The sequence below is a fragment of the Lynx canadensis genome, chromosome B3 (assembly GCF_007474595.2).
Source record: "Lynx canadensis isolate LIC74 chromosome B3, mLynCan4.pri.v2, whole genome shotgun sequence".
Lineage (NCBI taxonomy): Eukaryota > Metazoa > Chordata > Mammalia > Carnivora > Felidae > Lynx > Lynx canadensis.
Window position 1 is genome coordinate 61914732 of NC_044308.2, and position 17012 is coordinate 61931743.

The 17012-nt window shown below is 40.0% G+C and overlaps 1 protein-coding gene across 3 annotated transcripts in view; it reads left to right on the forward strand.

Moving 5' to 3' along the window:
• Positions 1-17012, forward strand: part of INO80 (INO80 complex ATPase subunit) — a 108679-nt gene that overhangs the window by 72963 nt on the left and 18704 nt on the right. For all 3 annotated transcript variants that reach the window (XM_030318456.1, XM_030318457.1, XM_030318458.2), the window contains exon 27: positions 9924-10018. In XM_030318456.1, coding sequence (XP_030174316.1) covers positions 9924-10018 — 95 coding nt within the window. The remainder of the gene's footprint in view (positions 1-9923; positions 10019-17012) is intronic.

A 17012-nucleotide genomic window follows, 5' to 3' on the forward strand; every position in this document is an offset into this window, starting at 1 on the left:
CTTTACATTGCTAAGGCTGCATATTCTAACCCTGCTACCCCAGGGAGTATTGGACCATGATAATCCCTATCTAGGAATAAGGGACTAGGGAACATATCAGCACAGATGGAATGAAAGGTAGCATAGGGAAGAAGTTTTAGGTTCTTTGGAAGCCAGACCTGGCTTGCTGAATTTTGTTGTAGTATTTTTGTGGTCTTTTTAATAATCTGGCAACATCTGTTAGCAAGAGACCTAACAAATGATATTCGAGGTAACTTGAATCACTAAGTCTGGCATTTAATACAGTGTTCAGCCCCTTCATTGCTGTCAACCGGTTGAACTTTCTGGTTTGTCCTATGGAATAGGTCACCTATTTCTATATGATGGAAAAATGTTGGTGGGTGTAAGTCAGTATAACAGAAGTAATTAAGCAGTTGTTTGATGCAGATCTTAACTTATGTTAAGGGTCCTAACAGCAGTAATCCAAAATAAAAGGACTACCTGTATCTTTAATGTTCTGTTCAAAATGATGCCAATAGCCAAAATAAGATGAGTAACTTTACTTTTTGGGGGCTCTTTTAGATAAAGTGCACTTGCCTTGTCCTGAAGAGTCAGGGAAACATAGATGAGGTGTGGTGATACTGTACTGCCGTGAATTATAGAAAAAGTAATATGCTAAAGATTTTTTAGGGAAAATGATGATCTTTTTTCCCCAAGGTTATGCCAGTATGTTATAGAGTCCTAAAAGTTGCTTTTAGGAAAGTGCCAAGGGTAAGTGGGGTAAGCTACCAAAAAATAAGCTAGCTCTAGTAGATGAAGATGATTTAAATGTGGTACAGTCCTATATTGTAGTTCCTCATGCTGTATATTATACACTTATAGGTATTCATTAATATTACTAAAATAAGTGATTCAGAGTATGATAGTGAGTTTTGTTAAGGATGAGTGCTATAAACCCTACCCAATAGAGTCACTTCCTATCTCTCTGTAATGCAGCAGGGCTTTGGGAGTGGTTGGGGGGATGTGGGTATTGTGGGTAGGTTTTGCAAACATGGCAGCTTGAGAACCTCTTCTAAATGTAGTTGCATCTCTGTTTGGGGAATTCTGAATTAGGGAAAACCAAGTTCAAAGCCTGAACTTCATAACTGCTAACATTCCTTAGCTGTATGGGTAATATGCCTCTAGGATGATGAAGCCAGAAAATGTTGTGACTGTTTACATGTTTTACTGAAAAACTAAAATGAAACTCTTATCTGACTTCCTTAATACTATATTATCCTTTTTTCTGTTTATTTGTTTTTATATTATTTTACTCCAGTGAACCACATTCTGTATTTCAGGAGGTTAATCCTCTAAGTCTATTTTGTGGGCATAGAACCAAAATGTCCACGATGTTTTATATATGTCTAACCATTTATTGAAGTATAATCCTATTGTGAAAAATATATATGATTCTATTGTGGATCTTGGGACAATGCAGGATTAGGTGTATATTTCTTTACCTTTTCAAAGAGTATCATGGGTTTTTAAGTCATTGTCATAATAGAAGTTTCCACTGTAGGGGCGCCTGTGTGGTTCAGCTGGGTAAATGTCCAACTTCAGCTCAGGTCATGGTCTCATGGATTGTGAGTTCCAGCCCCATGTCGGGCTCTGTGCTGATAGCTCAGAGCCTAGAACCAGCTTCAGATTCTGTGTCTCCCTCTCTTCTCCACTCATGTTCTGTCTCTCAAAAATAAATAAACGTTTAAAAAAAAAAAAAGGCTTTCACTGTAAACATTCGTTAGAACCACGTATCAGCTTTTTTTTTTAAGTTTATTTGTTTATTTTGAGAGAATGCAAGTGGAGGAGGGATAAAGAGAGAGAATCTCAAGTGGGCTCCGCACCATCACTGCAGAGCCCAATGCAGGCTCGAACGCATGAACCATGAGATCATTACCTGAGCTGAAGTCGGTTGCTTAAACTTAACTGAGTCATCCAGGTGCCCCATAGCCATGTATCAGCTTTAAAACGTGACCTGGCAGGGGCGCCTGGGTGGCTCAGTCGGTTAAGCGTCTGACTTCGGCTCAGGTCATGATCTCATGGTCCGTGAGTTCGAGCCCCGTGTCGGGCTCTGTGCTGACAGCTCAGAGCCTGGAGCCTGCTTCAGATTCTGTGTCTCCCTCTCTCTGACCCTCCCCCATTCATGCTCTGTCTCTCTCTGTCTCAAAAATAAATAAACATTAAAAAAAAAAAGTTTTAAAAAACGTGACCTGGCACATGAACCCTGAGGATCATATTATAGAAAGGCCCTTCCGATCTGCATAAATGCTTTTTCCCTTGAGTACACTTGACCTTTTCTTTAAAAAAAAAAAAAAGTACCTTGACCTTTGCCTTCCTTCTTCATTCTCAATGTGTTGTAGGTTTTGTTTGGTTAGTTTTAGATTAAAAAAAAATCCACCCCCCCCCAGCATTTTCTTTTTACCATAGCATGTTACACCTTGTATATAAGAGGGAAAGAAAAGCTTTCAGTAGAGCAAGACATGGAAACTCACATTGGGGGCATTGAAGCTCTGTTTTGTAACTGTGGAGCACATCAGCATCTCTTTCATCCAACAGCCTCTTTGGGCTTTTTGTTCTGTGCCTTAGCCTTGGCTATCTTTTTTACTGTTTCTAGGACTGAGAAGAACCAAAAGACAGTAAAAATCCACATACTTCTGTATGACCAGGTTTGTATTTTGTGAGAAATACTAGTTCTGGGCACTTAGTATTTGCTCAGTATTTTTTGAAGTGACTGATAGACTCTTTCTCTTGCTCAAAAATCTGACTTTAAGTTTCTTGTGAATATATCAGATCTTATTCCAAGGAGAATTCTATATTCACAAATGTTTTATTCTTTCCCATGGTATCCAAATACCATTTCTGGATAGGGGATAAAAAAGCAGGCTGCTAAATTTCCGGGGCCAGAAGTTTTTAGTGTGCCACAGGCAAAAGTCAAGCTTTGGATAGGGGAGAATATTTTAGATCATTAAATATTGTGCTATGGATTTATTTTATATTTACTGAATCACCTGTAAGGTCTTTGCTGGTGAGGGTACTGGCGGGAAACAGACATGGCCCTTTGCAGTTAGGATGATGGCATCCACCTGTATGTCAAACAAAACTTTTCCTGCCACCACCATTTTTACCCTAGTTTGGAAACTCCCCGACCGACCCCCACCACCATATTCTGATAGTTGCCAAAAGCTTTTAACTCACTACAGATGACTTACATCATCTTTGGGTTGTCTCATTTGAGGTTCATTCCTGTTACATCAAGCAACTGAGTCTGTACTTTAAGGAAATAAGCTTCAGTATTTTCTATGCAATACAAAAGTATTTGGAACGGGTCAGCCAGCTGGTGCTGTATGTGGTGTGATTGTTAAGTATTGTAACCCAGACAAATCTTGAACTGCACCAATACATTAAAATAGTGCAATACAGTATTAAATCCAGATAATCTATAGCTAATGATGACATTTGAGACACTAGGTTGTGTAACTTGCCCAGTCAGCAAGTACCTCCTAAAGGAGGATTCATCCTTGATAGATGTTCTATCATTTATGAGCTGGCTTCTCTTAGAAGTCCCAAATTACCTTTGGGAGCTGTGATTCTAAACATACTGGGAAGCTGGGTATTCTAAAGCTGCTCCATGGAATGAAAAGCAAATTGGGATCAAGCATTCTGATTACGTTTTAGGAATGATGGAAGGAAATGTGTCAGCTTACAACCACACTATGTTTATTCTGCTTCATTCATTCATTTCTTTTCCGTGCTGACTATGAGCTAGGCATCGTGCTAGGCAGATGTGAATGTAAGTTAAATGTGATCTTTGATTTCGAGGAGTGTATCTAGTGGAGGATATATACCACATACAACACACACACACAACTATCAAGTGTACCCTGATACCAGTGGCCAAAATGAAGCATAAACAGAGCTGAAGATAGCAAAAGGGATACATTTATTTCTAACTGGGTCACTTGAAGAAGGGTTCACATAGATAGTGACATCCGAACTGAACTTAAATAGAATTTCAACCATCAGGGAGAAGGACATTCCAGACTAAGGAAGCCAGCTGTACAAAGGCACAGAGATGGGAACGCACAAGACATTTGTGGGGACTAGCTCAGTGTGATTGGATCATATGGTGTAGGAGAAAAGGGAATAACACAAGTATTATGAAAGCAGATTATGGTGGGCCTATGTGTCCCTTGTGATTAGGTCTTGCTCCAAAAGACTCTTTGTATTAGATAAGGGAAGGATGGCTGCCATATTTCACTCATTTTGCAATTTGCTTGGACAGTAGAGAGGTTGTAATAGACATTGAGATGAGCCTTACTTTTTGCTGGTGCTAGGCCCCAAAGATGGAAAGGGGTGGGTGGCTCGGTTAAGCATCCGACTTTTTGTTTCAGCTTAGGTCATGATCACACGTTTCCTGGGATTAAGCCCTGCATCAGGCTCTCTGCTGAGAGGCTCTCCCTCAAAAAAAATAAAAACTTTAAAAAAAAAAAAAAAGAACCTTACATGGCTTCTCCCTCACACACCACCACCACCTTTTTCCCCCCTACTGTTCCATGTGAGAAGCAGTACAGGGGTTAAGCCAGAGGCTCTGGCACCAATTAACTTGAGTTCCATTACCCACTGCCTGTGTAACTTTAGAGACTTAACATCTTTAAAATGGGAGGGACGATAATAACACCTACCTTAAAGGCTACCGTAGTGAGGATTAGATACGCAAAACCAGGTAAAATGTATAGCATAGTGATTGTCACTTAGTAAACGTTCGTTAAGTGCTAGCCATCATCATTACTACTACTGCTTCAGGATGAACCTAGTCCCTTTGTGATACATCTTTGGGTGTGTGAAAGTTTGCTTTTATTTAGTATACTTTAAAGGAGAGGTACTTGCTGAAGCTATTTTGAGTTATGCCGATACCTCCGCAGCTACTGTTTTATTTTCTTATTTAAAAAAAATTTTTTTAATGTTTATTTATTTTTGACAGAGAGAGAGAGAGACAGAGCATGGGGGGGGAGGGGCAGAGAGAAAGGGAGATCCGAATCTGAAGCAGGCTCCAGGCTCTAAGCTGTCAGCACAGAGCCCGACGCAGGGCTCAAACTCATGGACCATGAGATCATGACCTGAGCCGAAGTTGGACGCTCCACCGACTGAGCCACCCAGGTGCCCCTGTAGCCACTGTTTTAAATGTGGCTTTATAGATATGATCCAGAACTGACCTGTCTTCTCGATGTGTATTCTAAGAGTGGTTTTCAAATTGGTGGGGTCGGGTAGAGGACAGAATTCCTAGGTAGAGATGAAGCGGGTGGGGCCCTAGACTCCCCCTTCTTCATCAACCAGAATAATAATGCATTTTATCTATTTTATATTAGGAGGTTTTCATACAAGATTTTGCTTGGAAAAAACAGTTCCAGGGTTTTTAAGATAGTATAGGATATGATCCACAACAGTGTTTCTCAAACTTAAATGTACTTACAAATAACATATTTAAAAAAATTTTTTAATGTTTATTTTTGAGAGAGAGAGACAGAGAGTGTGAGCAGGGGAAGGGCAGAGAGAGGGAGACACAGAATCCAAAGCAGGCTCCAGGCTCTGAGCTGTCAGCACAGAGCCTGATGTGGGGCTCAAACTCCCAAACCGCAAGATCATGGCTTAGGCCAAGGGCGGACGCTTAACCACCTGAGTCACCGAGGCTCCCCAGGTAATACATGTTAAAATACAAATTCTGATTCATTAGTTATAGGATGGATCTCTCAATTCTGCACTTTTTTAAAAGTTTATTTATTTTTGAGAGAGGTGGGGGAGACGGAGGGAGAGAGAATCCTAACCAGGCTCTGCGCGGTCAGCACAGAACTGGATGCAGGACTCAAACTCAAAAACTGTGAGATCATGACCTGAGCTGAAATTAAGAGGTTGGGTGCTTAACTGACTGAACCACCCAGGCGCCCCCCTCAATTCTGCATTTTTTGTTTGTTTTTTAATGTTTATGTATTTATGGGGGGGGCGAGGTACAGAGAGATAAGAAAGAGAGAATCCCAAGCAGGCTGTGCACTCTGTGCACAGAGCCAGACACAGGACTTGATCCCACAAACTGCAAGATCATGACCTGATCAGAAGAGTGGACACTTAACTGACTGAGCCACCCAGGCACCCCCCTCAATTCTGCATTTTTAACAAACTGCTGGTGTTTCCAAGTGCTGCTTCTCTGAGGACCATGCTGCAATAGCAAGATTCTAAGGGACCATGTTCTGCCTTCTTTTTGTAGTGGTGGTTCTCAGCTGCAGATATAGGTTATCTATTGCACTCATCTTTGGAGCTTTAAAACAAACAAACAAACAAAAAAACCACTCCGGGCCCTAGCCCAGACCTACAGAGTCTGAATTTCTGGGGTGGTTCCAGGCACATGTATTTTTAATCCCGGTTGAGAATCACTGCTCAAATACCAAAAGTACATCTTGTCCATAACCCCTTTGGCTTCTTCAATAGTTTTTAAAAATAGTATCTGCTAGAATTGTATAGCTCTCGAGACTTCCTAAATGTTAAAAGCCATATTTTTTATTTTATTAGTTTAAGCAGTATTAGAATTTACTTTGGTTGGTAGTTAGTGATCCACAAGAATCCACTTGAGAGTACTAATGTTCGTATTTGTTTATAAAGGAGGATACTAAATTATGAGACCTCTGGAAGAGAAAGAAGGTCTATATTTGGTTTCCCTTCTGTCTTTGCTTCTTTTAGTGGAACAAAAAGAATTGCTTTACAAGGCTCTAGGAAATCTAATCATTCTGGTGGATCATTTTCTAAGTCTTTCCTAAATACCAAAAGGGACTTGAGTGAGAGATACCTTGGTGTATACAGAGTACCATGTGTAAGGAAGGACTGGATAATGGTTGGTATTTCTGTCCTGTAGCCCTCTTTAATGCACAGGAGTGCTAAGCATGACATAGTTCCTACAAACCACAACAGTCATCCAACAAGTGGAAATCAGCCAGCAGTGGCCCTCAGACATGGGCATAAAGTACAAAGAGTTGGGGCATGACTGGGAATGTTTAAAATGAATCTCAGAAAACATTGTGATGGGAGTACGTAGGCGGCTCAGTTGATTGAGCATCTGACTCTTGATTTTGGCTTCGGTCATGATCCCAGGGTCATGGGATCGAGCCCCATGTCTGGCTCTACTTGGAGCCTGCTTGAGATTCTCTTTCTCGCTCTCCCTCTGCCCCTCTCCCCTGCTCGCATGCTGTCTGTCTGTCTGTCTCTCTCTCTCAAATTAAAAAAGAAAAAGAAGAAAATATTTTGATGTAGAGATTGTTAAATGGAAATAGATATATAGCGTGCATATATATTTTTTGGACGTAGATTTTTTTTTTTCAAGTAGGCTCCATGCTCAGCACAGAGCCCAGTGTGGGACTTGAACTCACAACTGTGAGATAAAGACTTGAGCTGAGATCAAGAGTCGGTTGCTCAACTAACTGAGCCACTGTGGTGCCCTTGGAGATAGATTTTTTTTAAATTTTCAAAAGTGCTGGAGTTACTTATCAAACCATTTATTGTTAGAATTTGTATTTTGATTTAACAAAATAGAATTCAGTTTTATACTAAATCATTAGATGTTGTTAAGATCATAGAAAAACTGGGGCGCCTGGGTGGCGCAGTCGGTTAAGCGTCCGACTTCAGCCAGGTCACGATCTCGCAGTCCGGGAGTTCGAGCCCCGCGTCGGGCTCTGGGCTGATGGCTCAGAGCCTGGAGCCTGTTTCCGATTCTGTGTCTCCCTCTCTCTCTGCCCCTCCCCCGTTCATGCTCTGTCTCTCTCTGTCCCAAAAATAAATAAAAACATTGGAAAAAAAAAAAACTTTAAAAATTAAAAAAAAAAAAAAGATCATAGAAAAACTAAGAATAGAAGTGGGCACAGGTCTTGGAATTAGTGGTTGGAAGAAATGAGGCATTTCTTTCCAGATTATGTATCTTTTCTAAACCACCTAGAATTTTAGCCATCTAAAATGGCTTTGGTATAGCCAGAATTTTTGAATGAAGAAAATACTGAATTGCTTTTTTATCTCCGCCTTTACCTTTTAGCTGTTTTTCTGTGGTATAAGGATGTAGACATTCCTGTATTCTTCATTTAACTGCTTTTTCCATGTCCATTTACTTGTTTTGAAGCTGCTTACTGAAATCAGATCTAAACTCATCTAAGCCTTCTGAAATCCCACTGCTCCCCTGGGTGGGAGAGCAAAGGCTTAAAGCAGTAAATGGAAAAGATTCACTTTTTTTGCCTCAGTAACAAGCTCTGTAGTCAGTGTTGGTTTGAATATGGTCTAGGATTAATATCTCTGGTGTTGTGTTGACCTTGATACATAACTGATGTCAACAGCAAGATCTATAAGAATATTTCATTCATCAGTGCTCTCACTAAGGTTAGAAGTTCTGGTTCAGAAGGCAAGATTGCCTGTGCAGAAAGCCTACCTTGTGGTTAAAGTCCAACCTGTGGGATATATGTGTGTATAATCTAGTTATTTGGTTGTTCTGGATGGCAGCATCCCCTGACTGTATTAGCTGCCAAGGTATAGCGAGCCTCTAAAGACTATCATCGTGCTCTCATTTTTTCATTTTTTCCTGAATCCCTCCTTATCTAAAACACCCACTACTCTTCTGCCATTAATCCAGTTCCAACAGGGCCGTACCACTAAATATGAACTTGAAGCTCTTCTTTGACTGAATATGTTCTATCCCTCTTTGATTATCAAAGCCCTTGAAGAATCACTTGAGGCAAAGAAATAGTAAAAATATATGCAAAGCACAATGAAGATGTGTGCCTCAGTGGGCTTGTCTACTTTGTTGACCAGCCTCACCTCATAGGTACCATAGCCAGAGTCCTCTGCCAAGCCAATACGAAAAAGCCAAAGGTTTTTGTATTCACTTGCTCTAAGAGTAGACTACCACATTCACTACATGAACTGCGCCCAACTGTAGCAACCTTGTGTGCTGCAATACCCAGCCAGGTATGATATGAGTTACCTATGAGAATATTGAAATAAAAGAACATTTAACCATAGGAAAGTAATTAATACAGACATCTTCCAAATGTAGAAATAACTAGTCTTTTTCAGTAGGGAAAGTTACTTTAGAACTGATCATTGTTTCATGGTATTTCTTACAAATAGGCAGCTGTGTTGAGTTTTTGATAATGGTTCCTCTACAGATGGACTTTCTGAAGTGTAATCCATATTATTAGGGGTGAAGAAAGAGGAAATCAGTGCTCATCTGGCCATCATCTGTAAGAAGAATTGCAGCTTCTAAGAATGGCAATATGTTCTCTCCATTGCATCTCTTGAAGTTTCTTCTCTATTCTTAAAAGTTGTAATTCCTTTTCTAGATGATGTTAAGAACATTCTCTGCCATGGAAGGTTACCTTGTCTTCTGTTCACTCTGATGCTTAGGCCTCCCTTAACAATGATGCATGCTCTGCTGGGAGAAGGAAACTTAGGCTGTAAATTCAAGGATATTGGTCAGCAAGGATATGTTGGGGAGAAAAGCACTAGGGTGAGTGTTACTTATGGAAAGAAAACTGGATATTCTATAGCTGTGAGAAACATCTGGCTGCTGACTGAAAGGCCATTTTTGTTTGGAAATTTCATTTTGTTTTGTTTTCATGAAACCTACTGAAATCTGCAGGAACAAGATTAGTTTCCAAGTTGAAACTGAGGGTGGCTGTACTCTTCATGTTACCCTCAATTTTCACATATTGGCAATAGATTCATTTACAAATTAAATTCTTGTACTTTTAAGATTAGTCTCTCATTTTGGATATGATGACTTGCCCCCAGTATGGATGAGGTGGTAGGTAGGTAGATGTTGTGGGAATTAGAATACAGTAATTTGCCTCAGACTTACATGTTTTCACTCTGATTGGCAGGAATACATGGTTTACAAGAAGCATACCTACATGAGGCTTGATGGTTCCTCCAAGATCTCAGAGAGGCGGGACATGGTTGCTGATTTTCAGAACAGGTAATGTTAAGGGGAATTACAGAAATTCGCGTTTGATTTACCTCTAATGCTTAAGATGATGAGTTTAAAAGAAATGTCAGCATATCTCAGGTTGTTAAGCAGTTGTGTTCTGCCATTTTAAGAGGTAGCTTAATCTGTTTATAGTGGTTCAGATCTATATGTGCAGGAGAGAGAAAAATGAATACTCGATAATTCCTTTATTCAAAATATACCTTCTTATCAAATCAGCACCCTTTTCTTTGGTCAATAAAAGAAATGATTTCTGAGTGTAAACCAAGATCCTCCTTTATGTGGAAAATGTATGTGTAGAAAGAAGTCCACAAGGCTATATTCTAAATGTTAACAATGGCTGTCAATGGATATTGACTTATAGTTGATTATTAGTTTGTTTTGCTTACCTCTTTTGTGTAAATTTAAAGAAAAATACCTTCCTTTTTCCTGCTTTCCCTCTAGCATTGTAGTAATACATAATACAGTGCAGTATGACAAATTGCAGTGATGTGCAATCTATTCAGCTGGCAGCTCTCAGTTACAGTACTTCTCCCACCTGATAATGAGCCTATGAAATTTCAAGTACTGCCTGCTGGATGCTGATGGCTTACAGAGCCATAATTATCCTAAGTGCAGGTTCTCATGTATTAAGCAGAGTCTGGTTACTGCTCCCTAAAAGCGAAGCTCCACTAGCTACTAATAGGGCTGCTAAACTCCACCCTTATATTTTCTTCCCTAGACCTGGATAACTAAAGAATAGAGTAGATCTTAATGTGCTGCTGTAAATCACAACAGTTGTGCATTTCTGGGCTTTAATTGTTGTAGTCTATTAATACTTAACTTTTGAATTCTTGGGAAAAAAATTAGGCACATAGCCATTTGTATTTAGGTTACTATTTTTAATTTCTTTCATTTCACTTTTAAAGCATGGTTTACTGGGGCGCCTGGGTGGCTCAGTCGGTTGAGCGGCCGACTTCAGCTCAGGTCATGATCTCACGGCCCATGAGTTCGAGCCCCACGTCAGGCTCTGTGCTGACAGCTCAGAGCCTGGAGCCTGTTTCAGATTCTGTGTCTCCCTCTCTCTGACCCTCCCCCGTTCATGCTCTGTCTCTCTCTGTCTCAAAAATAAATAAACGTTAAAAAAATTTTAAAAAAATTTAAAAAAAAATAAAGCATGGTTTACTTCAAATGTAAAACAATTTTGGGGTGTCTGGGTGGCTCAGTCAGTTGGGAGTCTGACTTCGGCTCGGGTCATGATCTCACAGTTCGTGGGTTCGAGCCCTACATTGGGCTCTGTGCTGATAGCTCAGAGCCTGGAGCCTGCTTTGGTTTCTGTGTCTCCCTCTCTCTCTGCGCCTCCCCTGCTCATGCTCTGTCTCTCTCTCTCAAAAATAAAATAAACATTAAAAAAAGAAATTTTTTTTTTTAATGTAAAACAACTTAGCATAAAACAAATTCATAGTTCAGCATAGAGTGCCCTGTGATTGAAAATTTTGCTCCTTTATAATGAAGCACAGGTAAGATAAACCCTGGTTTGGTTTACAGTCTGTACTCAAGCCAGTAACTCCTAAGTTGAAATTATACATGTGAATTAAAGTGGCTGTTTGGCCGACAGTGGAGGGGAAGATCTGCTTTGGACCTATTTGAGTTTGTTACCTTGGAGCAACTGTGTGTGGCTGGCCTAACCTAGCTTCTTACCTAGCAGAAGCTATGGGCAGATTTTTAAATTGATTATTTGAGACATGTATATCCATAGTACAGCTGACTCTCAAATAACATGGGTTTTAACTCCATAGGTCCACTTATACATGGATTTTTTTGATAAATATGAAACACTACTGTGAATGTATTTTCTCTACCTTATGATTTTCTTAATAACATTTTCTTTTCTCTAGCTTACTTTATTAAGTAAGATTACAATGTGTAATACACATAACATACAAAATGTGTATTAATCAACTGCTTATATTATCAGTAAGCTTCCAGTCCACAGTAGGCAGTTCGTAGTTAATTTTGGGGGGAGTCAAAAGTTATACCCAGATTTTTTACTGTGCCAGGAGGTTGGTGCCCCTAAACCCCCTGCATTGTTCAAGGGTCAACCGTAGTGCCTCTCAACCCCATCGTCCTGGCCTAGAAAAAATTTTTTCCCAGCTGATCTTCATCTTTTCTTGATTCTGAAATCAAATGAAACATATTTTACTTTGTTCTTGTAAAAGCTTCAACTCTTAGATATATCCCTCTAGTCTTTAATATGTATGTGGTTATATTCACATGTTTGATGACCATATTATAGATATGATTGTGTTCCCCTTAACATTATATCATAAACATCTTTATGTATCATTTAAAAAATCTTTGTAATAAATTTCAGTGACTAATATTTCATTACACTGGATATTTATACTGTATTTCTGTTGTTAAAATGTTGAGTGAGTATCTTTGTTTACAAAACTTTGTCATCATTTTAGTTTTCTTAATACAAATTCAAACAAGGGAAGTTACTGACCGTAAGGGGATATGAACATTTAAGACTATGCTGATTGTTACATTGCCTTGGACAGAGTTCTGATTTAGAGTCCAACCAGAGCTGTAGTATGTTAACATGTAATGATTTGGTCTTCTGAGTTGTAGAGGTACAGCTCTTCTAGCGGACCCAGTGGACGTGAGATCCCAGACATCGTATATTTTATAGTGACCTTCTAGTGAAAAAAATCAGTAGATGTATCTAATTTATTACTTCTAAAATCTTTTATTGAACTTGTGGACAGTTGTTTTAGCACTCGCAGTATCATGTGATAGTTTTGGAAACCTTAGCTCTAAAAGAAGGGTATTTTCACCATTAACTGTACTAGATGTGCTTAATAAATACATGACTTTCTTTGGGGAACGTTCCTTGAATTTCCAGACCCTACAACTGTGAGCCAGTAGGAAGCAGTGAGTTTTATTTAGGTTCAACATTTGAGTAACCATCATTTTAACACCTGCGTCTAATATTAGGCAAAATGAAACAAACAGACGAATGTGTCTTTCTCTGCCTACATTATGAGCTAGACAGATGACAGAGTCGGGATTGCAGCTAGAATATAATCTCCTGCTTCTTGTGTATGGAGTCCAAACTGTGCCAATGCTATCAGAAGCTTATCAGACAGACCCCTTCAAATGGGAAAAAATTCTCAACTTGTAAATTTGAGTGGCTGAGGTAGCCCAATGCAGAGAAAAAGACAGGTGTTTTTGAAAATGAAGAAGTCTGCCTTGCCAAATATTTTCATTATTATTAATGAAAAGACATCAAAAGAAAAAAACAAAAGTAGTTTCAGCTAGAGAGCCCTGTGGCTCAAAGGTCAGCCAGAGTAAACAAGAACTCCTATAAAAAGCCATTTACATTCCCTTCATACAAGATTTATTTATGAGGGATCCTTCCAGGAAAGAGTCTGACTGAGACTAAAGACTGTTTGGCCAGGATGTCCTGACTGGGCAACATTCAGAACATGTGATCAGTGCATGATCCTAGAAGCCATTCACAAGGTCTTTGCTCTGGAGTGCCTTGGCCTTTGCTTCCCTTCCTCCTACCCCATGACATTTACCAAATAGACCCCCCCCCCCCATTATCTGATCACTTGGGGTGACCCTTTGGAAAATATGAGAAAAAGTGAGTGTAGCATCAAGTTTTCTTGGTGAGAGTGTTGTAGACTTCCAGTGTTGTCTTTCATTCTGGTTCTTTTTTCATTCAGCAAGTCTTCACTGCAGTCAGTCAGGCTACATATACAGCACTGTTTGGGTATTCTGGTGCAGAGTAGCCTCAGTGGGTCATTAAATGAGAATAAGAGTGAGACCTGAGCATATCTTTGCTACATGATTTCATAGGGTCCTTCACAGACCACCCAAAAGCCTGGTCTCAAAGGCATGTTCCAACAACAGAAACCTGAGTTGAAATTCTTTTTCAGCCCCCTAGAGGGCACCCAAACCATCATGATGCTTCAGGGATTCTGTTTTCTTCTGTTTAGTCAAAGTCCCCAAAACGTTAATTCACATTATCAATACTAGATTTGTTAAGTTGAAAAGAACTTCTCAGCAGTTTGATTTAGGTGTTTTTGTTTATAAATGATCCAATACTGTTATCCAGAATGAACAATAATTTAACAACCCAAGGTTTCCATAATCCTTATTTTTCCATTACTGTGTGATAAAATGATATTGAATACAGCCAAAAAGTTACCATCTGCCTTATCATTAAAAGGCATCTTCTGTTTTCTTTTTTTGAGGTGTCTTTTCCGTATATAGTTAATATCCCAAAAAAAAGTGTCTTCTAGGGGCGCCTGGGTGGCGCAGTCGGTTAAACGTCCGACTTCAGCCAGGTCACGATCTCGCGGTCCGTGAGTTCGAGCCCCGCGTCGGGCTCTGGGCTGATGGCTCGGAGCCTGGAGCCTGGTTCCGATTCTGTGTCTCCCTCTCTATCTGCCCCTCCCCCGTTCATGCTCTGTCTCTCTCTGTCCCAAAAATAAATAAACGTTGAAAAAAAAATTTAAAAAAAAAAAGTGTCTTCTAGCATTATATTTCTAAGTTTCGCTGCTGACTTATTTTTACCTACATTTCCTTCACTGTTTTTCTATATATGGTCCTTGTTTATAAATCATTACCATATCTGGGGAATTATCTCTCTGGCTGTCCAGACTATGGAAATGACCCGTCTTTCTGTCTCTACCCTTTCTTTTTTCTTTTTTTTTTAAAATGTTTGTTTATTTTTGAGAGAGAGAGCAAGCAGGGGAGGGACAGAGAGAGGAGAGAGAGAATCCCAAGCAGGCTCCTTGCTGTCAGCACAGAGCCCAACATGGTGCTTGAGCTCATGAGCTGTGAGATCATGACCCCCTGAGCCAAAATCAAAAGTCAGGACGCTTAACTGACTAAGCCACCCAGGTACCCCTTTGCCTCTGCCCTTCCTTATATTGCAGTTCCCAATTGCTTTCTGCCTCCCTCCCTGTCTCATCCCTCTTCCCCTGCTTGCTCCCCTTGCTCAGGGTCTGGACTTCTTTAGGAATAACCAAAAGAGTCCTAGCTATTGGGTGCTTCTATCAGCTCTCACAAGGGTGTTGGAGAGAACCTTCTGACCCCTGCTTCTGTATCCACCAAAGCAGGAGAGAGAAGTATGTGGAAGAGCAGTCCTCTCAGGGCCAGAGGTGGGAAGGACTCTTCTGTAGAGATTAGTACAACCCTGGAAAGCTCTATCAGTTTTTATTTGCAGCCTCATGGTTATTTTCCTGTGGGCTGTAAGGTGTCAAGCTTCCATTTGTATCATCTCATATCTGTAAGAAAATATGTTTGCAAACTAGCGTGTGCCTTTTAAGTTTTTGATTTGCCCTATATGTGTTAACTATAAAAGAGAATTCTGGGGCACCTAGGTGCCTCAGTCGGTTAAGCATCCGACTTGAGCTCAGGTCATGATCTTGCAGGTTGTGGGTTCAGACTCCGTGTTGGGCTCTGTGCTGACAGCTCGGAGCCTAGAGCCTGCTTCAGATTCTGTGTCTCCCTCTGTCTCTGCCCCTCCCCCATGCTCACTTGCTCTCTCTCTCTCTCTCTCGCTCTCTCTCTCTCTCTCTCTGTTTCTCAAAAATAACATTAAAAAAAATTTTAAAGAGGACTTTTATAAATTAAATAAATAAAATTATGAAATAATTAACTTGATAACATAATTCAAGGATAAACTAGTAGAACATTAGTGAGAGTATAGAACTTTTGGAATCCTGCCATATAACAGGCCTGCAGACATACTTTATTATTATGCCTGCCTCTAGGAACCTTGTATTTACCTAAATACAAATAGTGGACAGATTTCTACTAGGACCAGCACAGCTTAGTGATTAACAAGGAGGCTTATTTCAAAATAGTTCCTTCACTGATACTCATGTTTACTGTTGATATGTCATCACTTAGTCACTTCACCTATATTCAGAGCATCCTCATTTTATAGTCCAGGAAACAGACCTTCAGCAGTTAAATGACTTTACCAAGAAAGAAGAGCCCTTGAGAACATCCTGGTATCACTGTTTGCTTTTTTTTTTTTTTTTGAACCAACAGAATAAAAATTCATTTTATGTTGGAATTTAGTACCTCTATGCCATATCTGAACTTTGAGTCATCTGCTCTTCAGACTGAGCCAGCCAGGCACCCCTATATTACAATATTTTTAATCTGTTCTGTTCCTTTATTTCTTTAATGCAGTCCGATCCACCAAACTGATTTCATGACCAGTAATAGGTGTGACCTGCGATTTGAGTAACACTTGGTATAAATGAATTTCTAGTTGCACTCTTCATTTTAGTCATGAAGAAAAGGGATTAGCAGCTTGATTTGAAGGACTGGAAAGTTCGCTTACCAGTATAATGCTGTCCTTTTCCCTCAGAAATTTTCTAGAAAATAACTTCGTATGGCAGGAACATGAAAATGCAAGATAATCTTAAAATGTATGCAAGAATTGGGTTCAAACTGAGCCCCTAATTGTATGTGCCTACAGAGATAAATCTTGTAGTCCAAGCCTGCTCACTGTGATCTGGCACAGTCCTTGGTCCTAGAAGGTATTCAGTAAATATTTGTTGCGTGAGTGACAGTGGCACCTATTGGTTTATTTGTAATTCTGGGTTTCTTTAAAAGGATGAAGGAGGGGCACCTGGGTGGCTCAGTCGGTTAAGTGTCCGGCTTCGGCTCAGGTCATGATCTCATGGTCCGTGGGTTCGAGCCCCACGTCAGACTCTGTGCTGACAGCTCAGAGCCTGGAACCTGCTTCGGATTCTGTGCCTCCCTCTCTCTCTGACCCTCCCCCGTTCATGCTCTGTCTCTCTCTGTCTCAAAAATAAACACTTTGAAAAATAAAATAAAATAAAATAAAAGGATGAAGGATGTAAAGAAAAACTGAGGCAACTACATCTGATGATTTCTGTGTAAGGGCTATGTTGCCATTCATTAAAAAGTGCTTTAATTCTAGCCTGTCTTCATAGATCGATCATAAATT